Below are 26,017 nucleotides of genomic sequence, written 5' to 3' on the forward strand. Positions count from 1 at the left end.
ACCATTTTCCTGCATCCCCCACCTCCACGCTTGAATGGCAACTGGGGAGAGGGGAGGAAGTAACCAGTTACCAAACGTCCTATTTTTCCTGTCCTGTTCCCACATGACCAAAGATTGAAGCTCAGCACACGAGCACAGGCACATTCTAGAAAGCTTTATTAGTGATAAGTCATAACTGCTTCCATGTCACAGGTGTTGATGCCCAGCAAAGAGATCAGTAAAAACACTAAGCCATTTGCCAAACACGTGAAGATTCTAAGATACAAACTGATCGTAAAATGCATACCAGGATATTTTCAGCTGTACCTGTCTTCCAAGTGCAGGAAACCTCATGTCTCATCTCGAGAGCTATTATGCGCCCCCTCCCAGGCTCAAAGGAAAGCCTTCTCAGACTAAGGAGTCATAGCTTTTGCCCAGAAATGCACTCATCATCTCTCACCTACACCATTCAACCCTCCTAACTGGCTTTCAAAGTTAACCTTCCTTCAGTCCTTACTCCAGTGGAAACCAGCCAAGGCAGTCTTGCTAAAATCAAATTTGTACATGATGTCCTCGCTTAAAACCCTTGAGTCTCCCCTTTGCCTAGAGGGCAGCTCAAATAACATTCTGTCATGCAAAAGCCTTTAGGATCTAGCCCCTGCTTCCTTCTCTAGCCATAGGACCATTTCTCCATCTCCTTCTAGAACTTTACAGTCCAGTAACAAGTAACTGCTGGCATTTCCTGGCACACAGCACAGAGTCTCTGGCCTTTGTGACTTTACACTTCCTTCTCTATCGTTTTTCTCTGCCTCCACTGAATCTTCCTCTGAATGATCCACCTGGGCAAATCCTCACCCTTTAAGTCAACTCAGGGGTCACCTGCTCCAAGAATCTTCCCCATGTCCCACCCCCAAGCTGGCTAGATGCCCCTCTGTGGTCTCAGAGCATCCATGCTTTTGTCTCCTTATCACTCCACATTCTGGCCACGTGTTTGTAACCTGACTGTCCCACCAGCCTGCCCTTTTAGAAGGGGCAGCCGGGCACACATCGCAGACATGCAGTAATAACCAATTAGTGGATGCTCAGAGGCTGCAGAGCCACTTTCCCAAACAAGAGGGGATTGCTCTGGACTGAGCCCCTGTCCACTGTGCTCCTTAACCCCGTGGCATGGAGTCATCCCCAGGACGCGACAGTGGGGAGAGAGGAAGGGGACTCAGCATGAGTGACCTGGGGCTGAAAGGCAGCCCTGGCCCTTGTCGCAGTCCTGCCTTTGGCCACTTTCTCCTTCAGGCACAAGATGCAGATGCTGCCAACCCTCCTCCTGCCTTGCCAGGAAGATGCAGGCTACCTCCATGTGGGTCCCTCACCTTGCGCAGCAGCAAGGAAAGGGAAAGGGCTTGGCATCCCACAGACATGGGCTCCAAGCAAGCACTGCACCAGCCAGCTGTGGAGCCGGGCAAGATGCTTCGCCTCAGTGGAAGAAGGGAGCTCGAGGTCTTCACCTGAGGAATGAGACGAAAAGTCTCACCAAGGGGCAAGGGTGGGCTGATGAAGTGAGATAACTTATGTCAAGCCCCTAGTGTGGGCAACTGCACTTAGGAAGCCAAGATGCCAACAGTACTTTAGTACCTATGTACACACTTGGAGTCACAACCCATCACCTACTGCAGCAAAAGCTTCCTGCTATCTGCTGTGTGAATCAGTACATTTGAGGGAGAAACAGGGAGCTCCACAAAAGGATGACAACCATCTCTGAAGGCAAGTAGAGTTAGGGGCCACCCCGCCACTCCCAGGTTGGGCCCTGGACACCCTATAGATGATGGCATGTACATATGAGTATTTCCTATGATCCCAAACTGTGAACAGCCACTGGCTGGTCTGCGTCTTTGTTGTCTTCCCAAAGCTTATAAGGAATCCTCAATACACTGGCCTGCTAAATGTTTTTTACGTGGACCATTGCCCAGACCAGACATGACCTGACCATGTAACCTTGAACAAGGCCCTTGACACTTTTGTGCCTCAATTTCCTCATCTAAAAAGCACAGTCAATAAATAGTTCTGTGTCTCCTTTTTAAAGCACGTGCTGGGGCTAAAACAAGGAGGTAGAATCAAGTGGCCTCTCAAGTCCCGTCTGGCCCTAAGGGCTTGTGATTCACAGCTCTTTCCTGAATTCGCACCTCTGATTCAGACCCCTGTGTGGGTGACACAGGAGGAAAGGAAAGGAGAGGGGTGGTAGACTTCCGCCCAGGAATTCGCAAGCTGCCCAGTGGCACCCGCTCTGCAGGAAACCACATTCTGCACCATTCAGCTCTATCAGAGACACTGCCCTGTAATATGCAGATGAATGGATTAGAGGAGTCTGAGCACTTTTAAGATCTGAACAGAGGAGATAGTTGTTTGATGGGAATGGGAGAAAAAAAAACTCCCTTGCACACACCTGAGACTCTCCTGCTGATCTGTCTAATTATGCCCTGGCTCCCAGTAATGACAGCTCCAGAAGTCTAAAAACTTAAATCTCAGATGTCATTAAATCAGATTAACTCCAATCTTGCTGGAGGGCTGGAGATGATCACAGAAACAACTTAGTCACCTTATCTTAAGATTTGGGGTGAGACAATTTTTCCAAAGCTTTCTAATCCACAACCCCAGATACTGGGCCACCAAGATTGATTTTTGAGGACTCAGACCCCAAATACTCCCACACCTAGGAAAAAACAGGTCAGCTAAGGTCAATCAGTCACTGAGTGAGCCACTGCCACATGCAGAAGACAGAAGACTGGGTCTTCCTGTGGGTATATTACCACCTGACCAAGGAAAAAGTGCCCACACACATGTGTCCACACACTACAAAGTTACATAGTTACCCAAGCTGATCATTCATGATCACATATATAGTATCACAGAATGTCAGAGATGGGATGGACTGAAAGTCTAACTTTCCTATTTTAAAGACGATGAGGCCAGGCCACTTACAGAGCTGAGGAAGACTGTGGTAGGAGGAGTTTTTGAGGCAAGATCAGCAGTTTGGCTTTGGGCATGTATTAGATGTTCTATGACACACATGTGGAGAGAGAAATGCATAGCAGAATTTGAACCTGTATTAAAGAAAACTGTGTGGTGTCTCACGCCTCTAATCCCAGCACTTTGGGAGGCTGAGGGGGTGAATCATGAGGTCAAGAGATCGACACCAGCCTGAACAACATGGTGAAACGCCATCTCCACTAAAAACACAAAAATTACCTGGGTGTGCTGGCATGTGCCTGTAGTCCCAGCTACTTGGGAGGCTAAGGCAGGAGAATCGCTTAAACCTGGGAGGCCGAGGTTGCAGTGCCCTGAGATCACGTGCCACTGCACACCAGCCTGGCTGACAGACCAAGACTCCATCTCAAAAAAAAAAAAAAAAAAAAAAATTTCAAGTCAAAAATCAAGTATTGGAGGGACAGAGCAAAGGACATAGAACAAGAAGAACCAGGGGAATCAAGGAAGGCTTCATGGAGGAGGTGAGTCCTGAACTGATTCAGATTGCACTAATATTCATAAGTAGCTTGATGGCCCTAAGTTTTGGAGCATACATTCTCTAATTTATTCCTCACAAGAAATCTGTGAAATAGTATTTTCCTTTCTCAACAAGAGGAAATTGAGATTATGAGAGGTTAAATCACTTATCCAATATTGCATATACTCTATATGATAGTCAACCCCAGATGAATGGGATCCTGAGTTCTTTCTCCATATATCTCAGTGGCTCTTTTGTTGTTGTTGTTTTGTTTTGTTTTTTGAGATAGAGTCTCACTCTTTTTGCCCAGGCTGGAGTGCAATGACACAATCTCAGCTCCCTGCAACCTCCACCTCCTGGGTTCAAGCAATTCTCCTGCCTCAGCCTCCCCATTAGCTGGGATTATAGGCACCTCATTATAGGTGCCCGCCACCATGCCCGGCTAATTTTGTATTTTTAGTAGAGATGGAATTTCACCATGTTGGCCAGGCTGGTCTCAAATTCCTGACCTCAAGTGACCCACTCGCCTCAGCCTCCCAAAGTGCTGGGATTATCCGCGTGAGCCACTGCACCCAGCTCAGTGCCTCTTTATCAAAAGCTAGCCTTTGATTGAGGATGCTGACATGACAAGTAGGAATATATTTAAATGAAGGAATGGCAAATGAGATTTTATTCTTCATCTGAGGCTTCCTTCTTCAAGAGCTCCCAAGAGCCTCCAGCATTGGGAAGGTTATTAGGTTTCTACTGCTTCTGTGACAAGTTTCCACAAGTTTAGTGGCTTCAAACAACAAAAGTGAACACTATGACAGTTATGGAGCTCAGAGGCTGACAAAGTCTCTCCGGACTGAAATCAGAGTGCCCGCGAAGCTGCACCTCTTCCCAGAGGTCCTACTGGAGAATCTGTTTCCAGACGGTAGAGGCCGCCCTCATTTCTGGCTCGTGGACTCCTTCCATATTCAAAATCAGCAATGGCCAGTTAAGCCTTTCCCAAATCACATCACTCTGACAGACTCTTCTTGCTTTTAAGAGCCTTATGCTTATGTTGGCCACACCTGGATAATCAAGGATAATCTCCCTATTTTAACGTTGTCTGAATAGCAAGTTTGATTTTATTCACTACTTTCAGTCTCTCTTGCCAAGTAACCTAAATTCTAGCAATTAGGTGGCGAACATATTTAGGAGGCCATTATTCTGCCTACAACAGAAGGACTTTTGGGTCAATTTCAAGATTGTTCCACTGTCATGAATCAACTCGATGGCAGGCAGGGCATCCAGTGAGAGGAGTCAAACTCTGGGCTCTACCTAACTGGGCTCACCTCCCCTCCATGAGAACATGCTGTAGTCTCTTGTTCTGCACATTTCTATTTAGTCTCCTTGTCCTTGGGCTTAACCAAAGTCACAGACATGTACATGACATGAGCAAGGTCATCTCATGCATCCTGTCACAGGAAACTTCCAGAAATCCCAGCTAAGAGGCTGTCTTCCCAGTCTCTTGCTCATTCCTTTCCTAAGTTGGCCTCCACCTCTCCTTTCATCTCCCTTGTATCTCTGTACTTCAACAGCCTCCCAACAAGGATTCCTTCCTAGAGGCCACCTAGAATGCCCTTGTCCACCCTCCTAGCCTGGGTAATTCCTACTGTCCAATAAGACAAAGCACAGACACCTCCTCCCCCATGAGCCTTCCACAACCTTCCACCCAAAACCAAGGAAGGGGCCTTCCTCTGGAGCATAGCAGCTTACCTCTGGCCATATTCTCCATGAAACTGTGAGTCATTTTGGAAGGGAAAGGCATTGACATCACATAGGGGCCATGAGTGACTGAAAGAACATATTATTAAACTCAGTGATGGAAAATTCCTTGTTTTCTAGGACACAGGAGAGTTGCTTTGTCTCTTCAACGGCATTCTAAGAAAAGATGAAAAATGCAAAGAAGAAGATTGAAAGGAGGAGGTGAAAAAAGAGGAGAAAAAGAAGGATGAGTCTTCCCACCTTACACCTGCTCTCCCAGATGCCCCAAATGACTTTGTCTCTTCAGATATACAGCTGGGTATTCCAAGTCCTTCCACACCCAGGCCTCTCTCTCCTGCCAGGACACCAATGGGGCTCTTGGTGATGTCACATTAACCTCTGAGAACCAGTCTCAAAGGTCAAAAATGCCTCCTGGTCTCCCCAGCTTACCTTTTAAAAACTTTTCAAGTATCAAGCATCCAAAATCTATATAAACAGTTGAGACATTTCTGATTTTAGCCAAATATTTTTCTTAGGAAATGACTTAAACCTACCACTTCAAGTTAAGAGATTGAACATAACTTCAAATTAAGGAGAAAGGAAGGGAACATCATCATATTTAAAATACAACTTCATAAATATGAACTTCAGCAAACAAACACAGAACCACCACTTTATGGAACTAGGAGCTTCTTTCAAAGTAAATCTTTTCCCATTTTCAATTAAATGAGATTTTCCTCTACTCCCAGCTCTCCCACATCCACCTTCTTCATTCCTTCATTAATACATTTACCCCATCAATAATCATTTGTCTTCCATCATCTTCCACTTACTATACCTATGGCATAGTACCTATCCTCTAGGAACTTATAACCCAGGAAAAAATAAGATCTATATATAAATATCTGGAAAATCCTAATTTCAATAGTAAATGTCATATGAATAATACAAACAATAGATACCATGGGAATTCATAGAGAGGTGGATTCATTTCTGGTTTAGAGTAATCAGGAAAGGCTGTCAGAGGGTGGTAGACATGAGTAAAGCTTTGCAGAATGCTTAGGATTTCCACAGGCACAGGGAGAACACATCAGGTAAAAACTAACAGCCCAAACTAGAAAGTAGAGGTAGAGAAAACTGGGTGTGTTTGCTTTGAAACTTTTCCTTTCATCCCCTGACTTTTATTGACCTGAGTTCTAAGAAAACGTTTTCCAGTAGGCAAAGAGACAAGTTAACTTTGTTCCAGCCTGTTCTCCTGGTCACTATGAAAATTCTGTGAGTAATTCCACTTTCAGAAGGGTGTCATAAATCCAGGTTGAGAAGATGAAGATTGTCTGCCTTCTCCTTCCTCTCTTTTCCCCTTCACTCCACTTCACAACCCAAGAGTAACAAATGAATCCCAATTTCCGTCAAGACCACCATGCAGGAAAATCACTCTCTTCAGCAGGCTGAAAGCCTTTTGTTTGCTTGGAACCACAGGGCAAGCCTTCGTCTTTGCATCTGAAGGGTGACTTTCTAGGCTTGATGAAGAAGTGTCTGCAACAAGCCATGTAAGCCCTTGACCCAGAGAGGCCCCAGGCCTTAGGCATAATGTCTTCCCATTGGTGAAGATGAGATGAGCAAGGTGGATCTTATCTCTCACCACATCCTGTACCAGTTTGGGCAGACAAGGAATCCTGGTTGAACAGACTGAGATAACACTTTATGAACATTCTTTTCCTGCTGCCTTTGATGAGAGAGATCTGAGGGAAGGCCCTCCCTGCTGAGGTCTGATGAGGACCCACAGGCCAAAATGTAGTCTGATTAACAGGCATCCCAAGCAGTGACTCAAACCATCGGCGATTTCAGAGGAAGCTTGTTATGGTGACTCCACAATTAGTACCGCAGCCCATGTGGCCAGTCAGTCCCGCAGGAGGCTGGACTAAGCACCATATAAAAGTCCCACCTTGCCGGGCTTCACAGTCCACAGCTTTTGCTGAGTCTTGTTGAAGATCAGGTAAGTGGGGCATCTGTGCCCTCTCTCTTCCTGTTACTCTGTCTTTAGGCGGCCACTGTTCTGTTCCTCCTCTGGACTGTACTTTCTACTGATTTTTTAAGTGGTTTGCCATTTCTTGGGCCTCACAAACTATCCTGTATATTCTATCCAGACTAGAATTTATCTATCTAGTCTCTTGCACCTGATTTTCGAAAGGATTCGTAGACTAGAAGAGAAGGAAAAAAAACCTGTGGTAGGACTTGGGGTTTGGAGCTATGGATGTCTAGACAGCGGCCATGAGAGTACTCCCACCTTAGAGACAGGTGCCACAGGGAGCTGCAGCCAGGATAGAAAAGAGAAAGAGATAAAAAGCAGCCAAAGAAATTAGTTCTTACTTCCACTCCTCATTCCACTCCATTAGTTCTTCCATCCACTCCTCATTCCTCTTTCTCAACCCTTTATTCCCCAGTTCCCACACTGATATTTTTAACACAGATAATTTCGAATATTGTGTTTTTTTCAGGCTCTGCAAATCACCCTAGGATGTCCTTCAGTGAGCAGCAGTGCAAGCAGCCATGTGTGCCCCCTCCATGCCTCCAAAAGACCCAGGAGCAGTGCCAGGGAAAGGCTGAGGAGGTGTGCCTCCCCACGTGCCAGCACCCCTGCCAAGATAAGTGTCTAGTGCAGGCCCAGGAGGTATGTCTTTCTCAGTGCCAGGAATTAAGTCAAGAAAAATGCCCACAGCAAGGCCAAGATCCATGCCTACCTCCATGCCAAGATCAATGTCCACCTCAGTGTGCAGAGCCATGCCAGGAGCTATTCCAGACAAAATGTGTGGAGGTTTGCCCACAGAAAGTCCAGGAGAAGTGCTCATCCCCTGGCAAGGGGAAGTAGCTGCTCATATGTCTTCTGGGGTCAAGAAGATGGGCAGCAGATGAAACCCTGACCCCAGCCCTTGCTCTGGTGACCTTCTTCTGTGGGTACCTCTGTGTGCAATGTACCTTCTTGCCTCCTGGCTTCCTTAGCATTCCAGGACTTGGTCTGTGTCTTTCTATATTTCATCATCCTCTGTGAATAAGCATTGTTCTCAGCAGTCTGATGAAGGTCTCAAATGCAGGAACGGTGTGACTGTCAGGGAAGACCACAGAAGCCTAGCACAGCTTCCTTGGTGCAAAAATTCACCCAGCTCTGGGGGTGTAACAGCCAAGGATGCCTTCATTCATCTTTCAGAGTTTCAGGCTATCAAATGAGCCACAAAACAAACTGAATTCTGATGGACTTTCCACTTATCACCACCACCACCACCACCATCGCCGCCACCACCACCACCACCACCACCACCACCACCGCCACCACCACCACCACCACCACCGCCACCACAGGTGTTGAGACAAAGTGACTTGCGGTGTTTCAAAAATCAAAAATTGGATGATTTTGTCCCTGTACATTAAAAAAAACAGGAAATTATTGAACATTGAAATGTTGGTTGTGCTTTTTTAAAATGAGCCAAAAGTATGTAAATAACTGAATCAAAACAACCAGAAGGGAAAGATGAGATGGATGTTTGGTGCCCTTGTCAATCTCTGTGCTTCACAGCTGGTCTAATGTGAGCCCTTAGTTCTCACCATGTACACTCTTTAGAGATGTGATTTGTGTCTGTGTGATGCAGGCTGGTTTGTTCTCCAGCTTCCTTGCCTTCCTCTCCCTGGTGAAGGTAAAATACATAATAAAGCTGATCCTAAGGCTGATATCTGACTTGACATGTGTTCTCTTTTCTCCACCATCAAACCCCTCACTGTCCTTGTGATAACTGTCTCCTCCTTTGGCGGGGGAGGGGAGTAATCTGAAACAGGAATAAAATACAGACCTCACCGGTGCATAAAACAGCAATTCCAGAAGAGACCTCCTGAAGGCCACCGAGACCACCCTACCCACAACATATCCTAGGTTCACCCACTTGTACACTTCACACATGAGAAAATCCAGGAAGGGGCTAGGACCTGCCCACACTCAAAACCTCAGGTCCAGGTTCTTTCTGCTACAGCATCTTTCCTCTCTGATCCTTGCTTTCCAAAGGAAAGGGCTGAAATGGAAAGGACGGGAGATGTGTGGAAGAGGGATCCCAAGTTAATTCATGACACCTACAAACATAGCATCTGTGTCAAAGGAGAGAGCGAAGCATGCCTCTGAGATGAATGCAGACTCGAGAACCAAAACTGTCTGCCCTGCCATCTGGCCAGGTTTCAGGTAGGCCTGGGGCCTGGCTAACCGGTCTGCTGTTCCCTACCCATGGAGGAAACACAGGCAGCGGCCACTGGGGTTTGTGAACGGGTTGAGAGGGCACTGTACTGACATGAGATAGTCACAGGCTGCTCCCTCGGCAGTGGCCCGAGCTCCAACCTGAGCCCAAAGGAAGCTATGCCAAGGACCAGCTTCCTGGGGGGGATGTAGCTTCTTACCCATTCTACCGGTCCCCCTCCCTCCTCAAGCCTCGTGAGGAGGAGGTGGAGGGCCAGGACAGCCCGTCCCTGTAGGGCGTGTGGAGCTCTATGTCTCAGTTGTTTGGCTAAACTGAGGGTCACTGAGTCTGTGGGTGACATGGACCAGGCCCTGAATTCCATGCACATTCTCTGTGGAGATTCTAACAGCAACCTTGGGGAGTTCCTATGCTGCCCAGTGCTTAGGAACTTGTCATAAAGCCGGTAAGTGGTGAAGTCAGGATGCTCACCCAAGTCCCTCTGACTCCAGAATGGAGCTCTTACTTTTGTAATGAAAGTGCTATGGCATACAGAAAAGATTTCCAAAAACTGTCTTCTCATTCATTCATTTATTTATCCACCTAAAACATGCTCGCTGATCACCTACCAGGTGTCAGTCACCGTGCCAGGTGCTGGAGAGACAGCGGTGAAGCCGGCAGTCAGTATCCCTGTGCAGAGCTACGAGCTGTCTCTTCTGCAGGCCACACGCACCGAGGGTACCTTTCTGAAAATCTCCTGGGTGTCTCAAGTCCCTGAACATCTCCAGATGCCTGAATCACAGTTCTCTTGCCTCCTTGCCTAGTTGAAATAGGTTTTCTCATCCATTTTCCAACTTTGGAATAAGCCAGCTGTCCCCTAGGGCTAGCAGCTCCCAGAGCTCCATTCTTTGGAGATGCACCAGAGAGGCCTTCCTATCAGTGAAGCTTCTGTTCAAAAACACTTTTCCAGCTTGGCTCAAATCCAAGAAACCTCTTTGTTCTCCAGCATCAAAGGCATGCACAGATTGGAGTCCAAGATCAGCCACCCAGGCATTAAGAGGGAGCACGGGGCTAATGAACAGGGAGAGTCCAGACTTATCAGAGAGAGGAGAAATCTGCTGATTACGGGGTCGGCCTCTAAGGTTAGGAAGGGGACAAGTCTGCAGATTGCAGATAGGTGAGCAGACGCCAAGCAGCCAGCAGGCTTTCATCTAGTTCTATCATAGGGACCTCCACACCTCCTCGTGCTCACAGAGGTCTGCCCCACCCACTGCCTGGGCCGCTGCTGCTGCAGCCTGGTCTCTAAAGACACAGACCAGGTCCACGGCCACAGAGGCCACAGGGACAGCTAGGACACAGCATTCAGACTTCCCCAGCTGCTGCTTCTGTGTTGAGCCTCCCAGGAAGTAGGGAGGGGTCTTACTAAGGAGATGTTAGGGTTTCTAGTTAACAGTTAACTCAACATGAGACAATAGTGGATCTGTGGGCCCCACATGCCAAGAAGAAAAAATACAAACTGACAGGAATTCATAGGAGGAGCTGCGGATTCACTCAGTCATTCAAGATATTCATGGAGAAACTGCTATTCCAAGTCAGGCTCTGGAAACCTGTGACAGCGCCAGGAGGCAGGCAAGCAGAGCAGTGGCCTGACCGACTTTCACATCAGGAAGTGTTGAAAAATATTTAGTCTACAAAAGAAAATACCCGAGGGAGTGGGACAGCTGAACTCAAATATTTTAAGTGCTTTTATGAGGGAGGAGTGAGATTTTTGTGCAGTGCCAAAGAACAAAGTTAGGACCCATGGGCAGAAATCATGAAATTGGGCTCAGTTTAAGAATTTTCTTATAATGAGATCTACTGGACGGCGACAGGAGCTGCCTTTGGATGCGCTGTGTCCCATGAACTAGAGGTTTGCAAGCCAGTGGGTGACAACCAGCTCCTCCCAATCCATCAAATACTGTGACTCCTCTAACTCTAACTTATATGTGGAAATGGGACGCAGGGGCAGGGAGCCTCCCACGAAGGGAGATTCAGAAGACCTGACCACAAGCTCAGGAGACAGGAAGTTTCCCTGGCTTCCAGAACACTCCTGGGAGGCTCTTCAAGGGGCCCAGACTTCTGGGGACCAGCAGAATGTGTGACCATGGCTTGAAACTAAAGGAAAGGAGGAAGACAGGTAAGTGACGGGAAGTGGCTCGCCCAGACTTAGGGTTTTCTTAATGTTTTTGGACCCACAAATGCTTCAGCCCTGAGTAGCACCCTACAGTGATTCCTCACTGCTTTCCAATCTCGTTCTTCCCAGCTGGGTTTAGTGTGTTTGCTCCCTTTTACAACTCTTTTCTTTACCATCCAGACACTCTTTCTCTTCTGCACCAAAGTGATCCGCCTGTTCTTCCGCCTGACAACCCATCGCAGATTCCTTTCTGCCTGCACCTTCCTCTCTCCCACGCAGGGCTCTCCCCTGTTTGCCTCAGCCAAACCAGGGGTTTCAACCTGACCTCCGGAAAGCCCTCTGCGGTTTCAGCCTAGCTCCTAAGTACTGCAGCTTGGGCTCTGCGCTGCAGTGGCCCCGGGGGTCTGCAGTCCTCTACCAGCTGCCTGCGTGTGAATGACACATGTCTCCTGTTGGCATAAGAGCCCAGATGACAGCTCCTGGGGCTGGCTGTGTTCTTGCCGGACTTCACAGGACCCATCACACTGAGGTCTGAGACACCCTCACGGCCGGCCACCAGCATGCCCCCCGAGCAGAGACAAAGGAGGGTGCTGGCATCCAGACCACCTAGACAATCCCTTTCATTGATAGGGTAACCAGTTCATCTTGATTTGCCTGGAATTGTCCCAATTTTAGTATCGAAAGTTCTGAATCCTGGGAACTCCCTCAGTCCCCGACAAACTGGGATGGTTGGTTGCCCTGAGTACCTGTGTGTATAAGACATGATGCCTTCTTCCAGGTAGGGGAGCACAGAGAGAAAGTAGACGAGGCCCTCCACGCTAGAGAAACTTATAGCCCAAGGGATTTTTCTGGAAAACTGTAAACCCAGGAGGCCTAGTTCCCACTGCCTGCCCCCTCCATAGCCACATTCTCCATGAGCAGGGGTGGGGGCAGCAGGGACTGGTGAGGGGTGATCAAATACTAGATCAATGAGCAGGTTCCCAGCCTTGGCCTGTTTAAGCATGAACTGGCAGGTCTTGACCAGGAGAAGTGGTATCATGGGGGCCACCACCACCATTCCTGCTCCTGTCAATAACCCCATGGACAGCAGATCTGGACTTGTCCACTCCTGCTCTTCTCTTCCATGGACACCTGCCTCACATCTGAAAATGGTTGAAAGAAAAGAGGTGGCCAGCTGGCAGGGCCTTCTCAACTCAACCTCCCTCATCACCTGGTTCCCCAGCCAGTCTCATAACCAGTCCTTCCTCGTTTAGAAGCCACTGGGGACCCGTTTTCTCTTCTCTTCCCAACAACACCACCTGCTGGCCATAGAGGCACTTGGCCTTCTGCGAATCACACCCAGTCTGGCCTGAGTTGGAGATGGCCGCACACACTGGGGCCCAGTCAATGCTCTGTGTGGAGAAGACAAGAGGACAGAGATGCAGCATCTAACAGAGTCAGAGGAAGGCTATATGTGCAAGACAGAGTTACACTACTTATAGGGTGGGAGCAACACGAATAATGGTTCAGGACATAGGATCAAGAATCAGACTTCTGGAATTCAAATCTAAATTCCACCACCTCTATTGTTTCCTTAAAACAAATTTCTCCTATGTGAGAGTATGTGACACAGAATCTCCTATGTGCCAAGCCCTGGAGTTACAGCAGCGAACCAGATACACAGAATCCCTGCCTCCCAGAGTTCACATGAGGAGGAAGACAGACAAAAAGCAACTCAGCAAAAGGCATAAATAAGAAAGTGAAAATGAAGAAAATGAAACAAAGTGATGAGGAGTGTCCGGGGAAGAGGGATGCTCTTTAGCTCGGGTAGCGTGGAAAGGCCGATCTGAGATGGGGATGTCCGAGTAGCAACATGAACAATAGGAAGGAGCCATCCATGTGGGATCAGGTGTGAGCATTAGCGCAAAGAGAACAGCAGGTACAGGGAGTTCTACAGGTCAGACCCCCTCTGGAGCCTCAGACTCAGACACTGCATTTGAAGGTAGACACGGGCCAACTTTTAGTTCATCCAAATGAACACGAGCAAAAGGGCAAGGTCTCTGGGCACCTTGTCACATGAGCTGTGGCTGAAGGAAGGGGACGTTTCATCTAGAGATGACTTAGGGACACACAGTGGCTGTCTTCAGGCCTTTCAAATGTCAAAGAGAGAGGCCGTGGATTTATTATTTGTGATCCCAAGGAGAATAGCATGGATCGGTGAGTTCTGGGCACAGAAAAGCGGATTCTGCTCATATCAGGAATAAAATGGCCTAGCAAATGAAATGAGCCACTCATGAAGTAGTGATCCCACTCTCCATGAAATATGCAAGCAGAGGCCAAATAAGTAGCTGAGATTATAGGAAGTGTGGATGCAATTTTTTTCATCAATAATTATCACCTACTCTTGCACTTGAATTGCTTATAGGTTACCACAAGATTTTGCTTCTCTCTGAATGCAGTAAAATAGCCTTAGTCAGCCAGTCACTGGAGGGACGGCTGCCCCAAGGTTGGGGAACATCCCAGCAGGGCAGGAGAAAACTGGCTGTTGGGTACAGAACACGCTTCTTGTCAAACCCAGAGCAGATTCTGGCAAAGACGAAAAGTGGAGGTCCTCACCTCCCTTTCATATGTTCCCCTTTTCTGTCCCAGCACCAGAAGATGGAATTTCCTTTCCTCACAATGGTCTAAGAAAAAACTAGTCTAAGCAATTAGAGAAAATATCCTCCTCTTCCCAAGTCCTGAAAGTTTTTATGTTGCACACCCTGGTAATAAAAATATTTCAACTTCACAATAAACATATAAAAACGGTGTTCAACCTCTCGTTATTCATCAGAGAAATGCAAATGAAAACTTCAAAGAGATGCCACAACATACTGACTGGAGGGGATAAAAGTAAAAAGACAGAATCACAGTGTGGGTGAGGTTGTGGGAGTGCAAATTGGTGCAACCACTATGGAAAACTCTTTGACAGTCATTACTAAAGCAGAATGTATACACAGCCCATGACTGAGCAATTCCTCTCCTAGGCATCTGCCCTGCATACAGTCACCAAAAGTCAAATATTAGAATGTTCATTCTAGCTCTCATCAGGCATCCTTGTGAAAGTGACATCACCTTTAAACTCTTGGTGGCAACTCCAACACACTGCCATGCAGCCCAGGGAAGACAGGGCAACCTGGAAGTCCAACTACTTCCTTCAGATCATCCAATTTTTCTATGATTATCTGAAATGTTTCATTGTAGGAGCAGCAATGTGGGCTCCAAGTAGATGCAGCAGATCCACATGTTCCTCTGAGGGAAGGCTGTGGTGCCAATGGGCAAGGCCATCATGATGCGCAAGGCCATGATGCGCAAGGCCATCCAGGGGCACCTGGAAAACAACCCAGCTCTGGAAAAACTGTTGCCTCATATCCAGGGAAATGTGGGCTTTGTGTTCACCAAGGAGGACCTCGCTGAGATCAGGGACATGCTGCTGGCTAGTAAGGTGCCAGCTGCCGCCCATGCTGGTGCCATTGCCCCATGTGAAGTCACTGTCCCAGGCCAGAACACCGGTCTGGAGCCCAAGAAGACCTCCTTTCTCCAAGCTTTAAGCATCACCACTAAAATCACGAGTGACACCACTGAAATCCTGAGTGATGTGCAGCTGATCAAGACTGGTGACAAAGTGGGAGCCAGCGAAGCCACACTGCTGAACATGCTGAACATCTCTCCCTTCCCCCTTGGGCTGATTATCCAGCAGCTGTTCAACAGTAGCAGTATCTACAACCCTGAAGTGCTTGATATCCCATAAGAAACTGCATTCTCGCCTCCTGGAGGGTCTCCGCAATGTTGCCAATGTTTGCCTGCAGATTGGTTACCCAACTGTTGCATCAGTACCTCATTCTACCATCGATGGGTACAAGCAAGTCCTGGCTTTGTCTGTGGAGACTGATTGTACCTTCCTACTTGCTGAAAAGGTCAAGGCCTTCTTGGCTGATCCATCTGCCTTTGTGGCTGCTGCCCCTGGGGCCACTGCCACCACTGCTGCTCCTGCTGCAGCTCCAGCCAAGGCTGAAGCCAAGGAAGAGTTGGAGGAGTTGGACGAGAATATGAGATTTGGCCTATTTGAGTAATCATCAAAAGGCAACCGACTCAACCAGGTTTATTTTCAAAACAAAGAAATAAAGGCTTACGTCTTTCAAAAAAATATTTATTCTAGTGTTATTCATAATATCCAAGTATCAGAAAGATACAAATACACATCAATGAATAAAAAACAGTGGTATAGTCACACAGTGGAATTCCATGCAGCAATGTGTACAAATGATCTACAGCTACACACAGCAATAGGGATGAATCTCACAAACATAAAGTAAGTGGCCAAAAAAAAAGACACGTAAAAAAGCATTAGGATGAAACATATGAAATTGCCATTTATGAAGGTCAAAAACTGTTCATAGGGTTCAACATAAAACACTCTATACAGTTCCATTTATATCATTTATCATAGGGTTCAACATAAAACATTCTGCATAGTTCCATTTATATCATTTATCATAGGGTTCAACATAAAACACTCTGCATAGTTCCATTTATATCATTTATCATAGGGTTCAACATAAAACACTCTGCATAGTTCCATTTATATCATTTATCATAGGGTTCAACATAAAACACTCTGCATAGTTCCATTTATATCATTTATCATAGGGTTCAACATAAAACACTCTGTATAGTTCCATTTATATCATTTATCATAGGGTTCAACATAAAACATTCTCCATAGTTCCATTTATATCATTTGTCATATGGTTCAACATAAAACACTCTGCATACTTCCATTTATATCATTTATGTACAGTATAAAACCTGGCCAAATAAATCTCTGTTGTAGACAGTAAGAACGTGGCTGTGTGTGTGTTGGTTGTAGTAGCGAGGTCATTGGATAGGAGACAAAGGAAGGCTTCTGTGTTGCTGGTAACATTCTATTTTTTTTGTCTGGGGGTTGCTTACCTGGTTGTGTTCAGTTTGTGAAAATTCATTCAGCTGGACATTTACAATATATGCACTTTTCTGAATGCATATTTTAATAAAGAGTTGAAAGTTTATTGAGGTTCATCATATAATACATATATATTATTTAGAAGCAATAGATATGTACTGTCATTCTCACATCATATAAGTTAAAAAACAAACACAAAATACAGACAATTTTAAAAGACAAGATAAAAATACATAAAGAAAAAAGTTCAAATTTTTTCTTTCTGCTCCCAATGAATAGTTTTATGCAACATCAGTGAACAATCAGCTCCCTCTGGAGATTTTTTATAATGAAGTCCTGGGTTACTTAAAGGTTGCATGATCTTTGGCAATTCTCCAGCCTCAGCTTCTGCGTCTGTAAAATTGCACTGATGATCACCCACCCATCCTAGATGGCTGTCCTCAGGATCAAATGAGGTATTTGTAGAAGTATTTAGTAATTCGTAAAATGTGAAGGATTAATATGATTATTACTATTAGCAGATAGTTACTATTAACATAGATTTACATGCTAGCGAAGCCAATTCTATAGTAGATAGTTTGGATTTCATTAAAAGTAGCTAGAGATTTCAAGAAGAGTGTTCCCCATCACTAGGATGGCAAAACTATCTGCCAAAGATGTTGCAGAGTGATTCCTGCACCAGGAAGAGAGTGGAAATAATAATATTAAAAATGGCAATAATGGTGAATACTATATGGTAGATATTTTCTAAGCACTTTATGTTTATTAGCTGCTATTATAACCCTTATAACAAGCAAAAGAAGGAGGTCATATTAATATGACTATTTTATAGACAAGAAACTAAGGCTCAAAGAAATTAACCTACACAAGATCTCAGAGATAACAATTGAGATAGCCTAGTTTAGATGCTCTTCACATTACCCTCCAAAGCTGATGCTAGCATTCAAAATCTATTCCCATTCAGCAAAGCTCAGTCTAATATCAAGGAAAACTTCCCTTCATTAATCTATTATTCAGCAAGTATTTTTGAGCCCCTATTACATGTCAAGCTCTATACTGGGTATTGGGTATGCAATGGTAAACAAGCAAACACAGTCCCTGCACTCAGAGCATATGATCTTAGTAAAAGAGGCAATCAGCACTTTGGGAGGCTGAGACGGGTGGATCACGAGGTCAGGAGATCAAGACCATCCTGGCTAACACGGTGAAACCCCATCTCTACTAAAAATACAAAAAAACTAGCCGGACGTAGGGGCAGGTGCCTGTGGTCCCAGCTACTTGGGAGGCTGAGGCAGGAGAATGGCGTGAACCCAGGAGGCAGAGCTTGCAGTGAGCCGAGATCACGCCACTGCACTCCAGCCTGGGTGACTGAGCAAGACCCCATCTCAAAAAAGAAGAAAAAAAAAAAAAAAAAGAGGCAATCAGTATAAGAAACACACAAAAATAAATACATGATTCTAAATTTTGTTACATTCAACAAAAGAAAGTTCTAGGTTATATAAAATAATGAATTGGAGAACCTAATTTAGCCTAGAGATCAGGAAAATCTTCCATGAGAAAATAAAATTTAATCTGAAACTGGAGAGAGAGCAGGAGTTGTCCAGGTGACAAGAAGAAAAAAATTATAGCAAAAACAAAAGATGGTTCTGATATAGGAAAAGCCTGATTTTTCTCAGACACAAAGATAGGGACAGGAGGTGTGTGAGCAGGAGCAGACCCCGCAAGCCTCTGAGACCACGTGACAGGTTTTGACTTTTGCCCTAAGAGTGAAGCAGTAAAGATTTTTTTAAGCAGAAGAGTGACAAGATTCAATTTGCAGATTGTAAATATTGCTCTAGTTAAAGTGTGGAGAATGGATTAGAGGAAGCAAGCAAGAAGCGAAGCGGGAGCCACTGGGGACACCATGGCTATAGCCAAGTCTCTGGAATGATCTCTGTGCAGCAGCAGCCACCATTTCCAGAAGCAGCTGGGAAAGACTAAAGAAGGAACAGGTTTGGGTGCAGTGCAGGTAAGAAGACCAGGGGCTCGGTTTTGAACCTGTCCATTTTGATATGCATATAGAACAACCAAGCAGAGATACAAAGTAAGCACTTACAGCTATGAGTCAGGAGCTCAGGAAAAAGTCAGGAATGGAGATCTACACTTGGGAGCCATCATCATAGGGGTAGCATGCTAGCTTTGGGGTGGATAGATCATCCAGTGACAGAATATAGATTAAGAAAAGAAGGGAACTTAAGACCATGCCCTGAGAAAATTCAACAGCTAAAGGTTGAGAAGAGGGAGAGCCCTTGACAAAAGACTAAGAAGTAGTCAATGATTTAACAGAAAAGTCATGAAGGAGAGAGTGTGCAAAATGTTGAATGCCACTGAGAATCAGGAAGTGCCCATACCAAGTGGCAAGATGGAGAGCAGGCACGGGGATGGGAGGGTCCAGCCAGGCAGGTCACCCAGGGATTGCTCAAATACTGGAACCTCTTCCCATCCACGTCTCTGCTTCTAAGGCACAGTGGTTTGGCATCAGATCCTGGTACATCGGAATAAGTGAGTGAATGAATGATAAATGATCTGAGAACCCAAAAGGTTTAACAGCTTGACCAAGATTATCCGGCCAGTAAGTATCAATGCCAGAGCTGAAACCCAGCTCATCTGATTCCAATGCCCATATTCTTGGCTTAAAAATACAAGCTTTAACCCAGGGGAAATACCTCTGATGACACACTCTCTGTCATGTTTAATATCATACTTTAAGGACTATTACACTTATCTCTAAAACTGAATCTATGGCTTAGGAGTTCATCAAAAACTGGGGTAGAGAGTGACAGGCATCCCCTACAGTCACCTATCGAGGGGATAATGAGTGAGGGAATAACCTTTACACCAAATGAATGTATAATTTGGATTACATCCTTGAGACCCTGTCTCAACTGACGAGCATGTGAGACTCTGGCCACTCGCCCTGTAGGGCCAGCTCAGCAGGGAGCTTGGTATTCTGAAGTTGTGGGTCAGGGGTGATGGTGGTGATTGTGGTATCGTGGGGGGCACCACTGGCATTCATGGTTGAAAGAAAAGAGGTGGCCAGCTGTCAGGGCCTTCTCAACTCAACCTCCCTCATCACCCGGTTCCCCAGCCAGCCTCATAACCAGTCCTCCCTCCTTTGGAATCCACTGGGGACCCCTTTTCTCTTCTCTTCCCAACAGCACCACCTGCTGGCCATAGAGGCACTTGGCCTTCTGCTAATTGCACCCAGTCTGGCCTGAGTTGGGAGATGGCCGCACACACTGGGGCCCAGTCAATGCTCCGTGTGGAGAAGACAATGCTCCGTGTGGAGAAGACAGAGATGCAACATCTAACAGAGTCAGGGGAAGGCTGTATGTGCAAGACAGAGTTACACTACTTATAGGGTGGGAGCAACACGAATAATGGTTCAGGACATAGGATCAAGAATCAGACTTCTGGAATTCAAATCTAGACTCCACCACTTCTGTCATTTCCTTAAAACAAATTTCTCCTATGTGAGAGTATGTGACGCAGAATCTCCTATGTGCCAAGCCCTGGAGTTACAGCAGCGAACCAGATACACAGAATCCCTGCCTCCCAGAGTTCACATGAGGAGGAAGACAGACAAAAAGCAACTCAGCAAAAGGCATAAATAAGAAAGTGAAAATGAAGAAAATGAAACAAAGTGATGAGGAGTGTCCGGGGAAGAGGGATGCTCTTTAGCTCGGGTAGCGTGGAAAGGCCAATCTGAGGTGAGCGCAACAGATGATGGGTTACATGATGATGGCGATGACAGGGCGCTGGAGGTGAGAGGAAGTCTGAGGGAACCTTTTCTTGAATGTGAATTGACTGGCAAAAGTGTCACTGAACCCATTACCTTTGATTTCTAAATAGCCAGAATGGCAAAGCCTATCTATAGATTACTCATTGTGTTCTCATTCATTTATTTATGTTTTCATTCAACAAATCTTTATTAAGTAGCTACTGTATGCCAGGCTTTCCTTTAGGTGCTGGAGATGTAGCAGTAAACAGACCAAAAGTGCTGTTTTTGTGGAGTTTACACTTAGAGGACACCAAAAGCTCATTTATTCATTCACTGAGCTCCTGCTGAGCACCTAATGCCAAGCATGATGCCAGACATTGATGGGTTCCAGACCCTAAACAATAGGGTTGTCTTGGGGTGGGCACATCGTGGCCAAGGTGAATATGCACCTGCGTCTGTTTAGGTTTGTTCACAGGTATAAACACACACCTGCCTGAGCATGTATCCCATCAGACCTCAGACAACATGTGTATACTGTTCAGATTTTATTCAAAATGCATCAGGAAGACCCTGAAGGCGTTTCAGCAGAGGCTTTTTATTTGATTCAAAGCTTCAAAAGATTATTCCATCTGCAAAATGGATAAAGGTTGGATGATGGAGGAAGCATGAAAGAGGGAGAGGAAGGACCTGCTACTGGAGCTATGGCTAAAGATGGTAGATGTCAGCAGTGGAAACAAAGACAAGAGGGTGACGCTAAGTGTTCTGGAGGAATAACTAACAGGAGTAGCAGGGGGACTCGACGTGTGGGGTAAAGGAGGAGAAAGAAGGCAGAAAGACTCCCACGTTTACGGCTTAGGCCACTAGGTGGATGTAGAGAGGTGAGGACTAGGAGATATGTGAATATATGTCTGAAACACAGAGATATCTGGGCCAAAAATGAACATATTTGAGAGCTGTCATCACATAGAAAGTATTTAAAGATATGTGAGTGGTGGCCGGGCGCGGTGGCTCAAGCCTGTAATCCCAGCACTTTGGGAGGCCGAGACGGGCGGATCACGAGGTCAGGAGATCGAGACCATCCTGGCTAACACAGTGAAACCCCGTCTCTACTAAAAATACAAAAAAAACTTAGCCGGGCGAGGTGGCAGGCGCCTGTAGTCCCAGCTACTCGGGAGGCTGAGGCAGGAGAATGGCGTGAACCCGGGAGGCGGAGCTTGCAGTGAGCTGAGATCCGGCCACTGCACTCCAGCCTGGGTGACAGAGCGAGACTCCATCTCAAAAAAAAAAAAAAAAAAAAAAAAAAAAAAAAAAAAAAAAAGATATGTGAGTGGTTGCGATCATCCAAGGAGAAAAGAGGGCCCCCACCGAGCCGGGGACACCACAAGATCTCAAGGTTGGACAGTGGAGAAGGAGCCTGTACAGCCTGCTGACAAGGAGCAGTCAATGAAGGAGGAGAAACTAGGAGGGTGGAGACTGGAAAGACAAGAGAAAACAGGTGTCCAAGAAAGGAAGGATAATCAATGGAGTCAACCAATACTAACTGGTCAAGAAATGCAGAGTGGCTGATGACCTTGATGAGGACAGCCTGAGTGGGGACACAGAGGCCAGAACAGAACAGAGTGGACTGAGGAGCAAAAGGAGGTACCAAGTAGGGCGACCTGTGGGGTTCCCGGATGCAGCTGGATTGGTTTGCTGCTCAAAGAAAATCCCAGCTCAGACCTACTATGGGACAGAAGGGGCCTTCATGAAAGATGGCTGGCTGCAGGTGTCCAGGTGTGGGAAGGCGAGTGGGAGGAGGCAGGACTGAGCAGCACTTCCCCGAACCAGGAGGCAAGCCAACACTGAAGCCCAGGCTTCCATTTATAGAGTTTCCATAAGTGGACCTGGACTACTCCACCCTGCTCACAAAGCAACCTCGCCTGAACCTTTGACACCAGAGGCTGAGTCAGGCCCACATGGCAAACACACTTTAAGCCCTAATCAGACTGCGTGGGTTTACTCAGCCCACACCTGCTTCTCTGCCCCCACCATGTCCTCCTAGAAGAGGGAGCACCTCTTTCCCGTTACCCCCCAGAGCCTCACCTACATGAGGTTCACACACTGCACCCTCTCACACCATATGCCACGTGCACACACATACATACATACACACATACATACACAGAGCCAGTGTGATGATTCCAGATGCTGGAAGCATGCCTCCCCTTGCCCTTTACCAAATGCCTGCCATCCTGGCCACAGAGGCGAAGGAAAATGACAACTCTGCCCTTTGGTAATGCATGCTACTATTTTTGTCCATCACAGGGTCCTCAATTTGAGGCCTGAGTATTCCTAGATTTCCTCTGGTGTTGGAGGAAGCCCTTGCTGTCAGGGAAGCCCCAGTGTGAAGACAGGACACAGCAAACCTCAGGGAGGCCCTGGGATGAGGAAGAAGACAGCCCCACCCTCGAGCCTGCAGAGGGAGTGCAGTGGAGAGACACAGTCCTGGCCTTAAGGTTATCCCCAGTTTGAGGAGAAAGAAAAGGCCCTCAGCCTCAGAAGATCCCCAATGCCAACGTCCCCACAAAGCGTGAGGGTCTCCATCCTACGCATCTCTGTCCTCACCCTCTCCGGACTTGGATTTTTTAAAGATATAGTACAAAATACAAAATGAAAAGCACGTCCAACTTATTCACCTTTAAAGAGCCCTGACCAAAACATGACAAGTGCGTTTCTCCAATCATATGTTGAGTACTCATCTGAGGTCTAACCCAGGCTGGAGTTAAAACATCGACTCTGACACTCCAGTCTTTATATCGTCATATCTACCACCAACACATCACCCACATTTACCTTGACCCAGTTTCAAATGCAAGAATTTCAGATTCAAGGCGCAGCAGGGGTCAAGAACTAGCGTACAGTCAGGCTCCTCAAAATGTGGCCTGTCCCTGTTCACACGGCCCAGGCAAAGCCTCACCAGGGAACCACGCTCCAGCTCCCTGCCCCGCTCCAATCCTGCAGACGCCAGGTGACATTGCTGAGGTCACACAGCCTGACTAATGGCACGGCTTAGTGGAACTGACTCATGGAAAGAGTTGCCCCATGTGCATTTGGAGGACAAGGCCAGTTGTGCAAGGTGTTTGTGACAGGCCATGAGGAGGGGCAGGACGTGAGGCAGCAAGGAGGATCAGTTGGTAATCATCATTACTTCTACTAGATTCTCCCGGTGACAAATACACCTCAGTGCCCATAGCGCTAGATGTTGCAAAGCAAAGCTGCACTTCCACCCACGGCCTCAAATGGCATTAAAGAGTCACTCTGCTTCAGCTCACGCGAAATCAAACCATCAGTCCCATCTGACTGCCCCCTGAATCCCAGCTCTGGGCTAGGTACAAGAGCTGGGGATATGAGGTCTGTTCAGACGCTTTATCTGTGAAAGAATGGGATTGCGCTAGATGCTCTTCCATCTTTGACATCCAGTGGTTCTAAGCAGGTCTCGGCAGGGACCCTGGAGTATGTCATACATATGTGACACAAGAGGGGAACCCACCCAGAGCACCCAAGTGCAAGGTCCCAAGAAAGGAAGGCCCAGTCTCCAGCTCCATACTACAGGCTAGTGGCAAATCCCTGGCACAAAGAATGTTAGCAGTCAAATACAAATGTGAGGATCGTTCATCAAACTGGCATGCTGTGTCCATTCATCTATTCATTCATTCGATAAGCACTTAATGGGAGCCTTCTAGGCCTGCTATGGAGCCAACTGCTAGATATGCAGAATATAATAGACAAAGCCACTCCCCTCAAGGACCTCAAAGTCAACTAGGAGAAGCAGAGGCAGAAACAGGAAGAAAAAAAAAAAAGCAATATGCTGAAAGAAATACAATGTTGGAGAAATGTCCAGCTTTTTAAGCTTGGCAGAGTTGAGCAACTCTGCCAAAGTGAGTGGGGAAACAAATTCATTGAAGACATAGTTGAGCTATTATTAAAACTTAAAAGAAACTGGACTTGGAACCCCCACCATCAAGTTGGCCTCTAATTCATGACATATATGACCTTTGTACTCTCAGTTTCCTGACTTATAAAATGGAAGTACTGAAGTATATGCCCACAAAGCACAGAGTTCTGAATACAAAAAAAATAATATAGTAGCTCCTAGCTTAAGCACGGACCCAAAAACAAAATGTAATTCAGTCTCTACAGGTCAAAATCAGCCATGGGCTCAAGCACTAAGTAAGCTCAATCCTTAAGGAGTGACAACATTCAAATCTCAATACAACTGCAACATTTTAAGCAGTAGAACATTTCTAAGTGTTAGTAAATGTCTTAGCATTTCCTTGATAATTATACTAATAATACAATAACTCTGTTAGATTAAATGGATTTGTGCCTTCCTGCCCTGCATAACTGAAAGACAGATGATGTAACTCTATATTATGATTCAAGGTCTCAAGGGGCTAGGTCCTCGAACCTAATTAGTCAGAGAGTATAGGTCAACATTAATTGATAATTCATGAAAATGGCTACCTTGGGTAATTTCCTCCAAAATTTAATTGACTCAATAATTCCATGGAGGAAACCTGTACATTGTCCTGGAAGTGGTGGCAATAGAGATGGCAATGGGAAACCATTTGCAGCTAATTCAAAACAAAGTAGTCCTGAGAGAAACCCTCAGCTCATGATCCGGGAGCCTTGTACAGAATTTTCTGAAACCAAGCAAATGTTTTGCTTTGGGGACAAAATAATCTGCTTGTGCTATGAAGCAGAAGTTGGGCATTCAGCCAAGGACCTCTGTAGGGGACACAGCTGACCCTAAGCTGCTTCCTACAGAAAACCCAACCCTACCTGTGGGAGGCGCAAAGGCTTGGCTCCATTCAGAGGCAGGCAGCTGTCCATCTAGATGAGTGCACTGGTTTGACTTCTCAATTTTCATACTAGATTATCAACCCTGCTACCTATTCATTTGGTTTCCAAAGCATAAGTAAATACATTCAACAGCATCTTCAAGAGCTTCAGGCATGTATCTGAGAGTGTAACTCCTAATCCTCATGGGTCCAGAGCCCATCAGAAGCCTCAACTGAAAGAATAATGACTACTTTAACTAATAGTTTTGATGATTTATCATGTGCCATCTCATCTAATTCATACAACAGCTCTCTTCAGCAGGTACGATCATCTTCTCCATCATCAGATAAGGACACTGCCCTGAAGAGATGTCAGCATCAACGAACTAGAGAAGAGGTGTAGACAGGATTTGAACCCAGAAGTTTGACTCTAAGCCTTTAGTCCTAAACACTGGGAATGGTAGTCTAAGGAAGTCACTACCTGTATACTAATCCTTTCCTCTAAGTTCTATCCATGAGACAAGTTAGACAACTGTAAGACTAAATAGTCAACTGCATTAACCTAGTTGCTCAGAAGATGGCCTTCCTTGGACTGAAACTTCATGTGTTGACCTGAGATTTTATGCGAGTCTTAATGAAAATTGGCCATGAAAAGCTATTTCCACATGTTACCACATTCTTGATGGAGACTTGTTATTCCGTAGCACTCAATATCTCCTCTGTAAGGCCCCGCTGATAGATATTTCTTAGAGAGAGAAAAAAAGATTTTCCCTAGCTACCGTGAAAGGAAAATCCTGGGGCCCCAAAATTACAAAGCTAAAGGGAAAAGTGTAGCTGGGAACTGCTCAAGGCAAACCTGTCTCCCATTCTATTCAAAGTCATCCCTCTGC

The 26,017-nt window shown here is 46.1% G+C and overlaps 3 protein-coding genes and 1 pseudogene across 32 annotated transcripts in view; 3 read left to right on the top strand and 1 right to left on the bottom strand.

The window, feature by feature from the left end:
* S100A1 (S100 calcium binding protein A1) overlaps positions 1-26,017 on the top strand; it is a 1,186,348-nt gene that overhangs the window by 761,274 nt on the left and 399,057 nt on the right. The gene's annotated exons all lie outside the window — the stretch shown is intronic.
* S100A8 (S100 calcium binding protein A8) overlaps positions 1-26,017 on the bottom strand; it is a 675,486-nt gene that overhangs the window by 483,283 nt on the left and 166,186 nt on the right. The gene's annotated exons all lie outside the window — the stretch shown is intronic.
* Positions 7,722-8,072, top strand: PRR9 (proline rich 9). Its single transcript, XM_050755800.1, has one exon. The coding sequence runs from the start codon at positions 7,722-7,724 to the stop codon at positions 8,070-8,072; it is 351 nt and encodes a 116-aa protein (XP_050611757.1).
* On the top strand, positions 14,716-15,678 carry LOC126951359 (60S acidic ribosomal protein P0-like; annotated as a pseudogene).

This window comes from Macaca thibetana, chromosome 1, assembly GCF_024542745.1.
Source record: "Macaca thibetana thibetana isolate TM-01 chromosome 1, ASM2454274v1, whole genome shotgun sequence".
NCBI lineage: Eukaryota > Metazoa > Chordata > Mammalia > Primates > Cercopithecidae > Macaca > Macaca thibetana.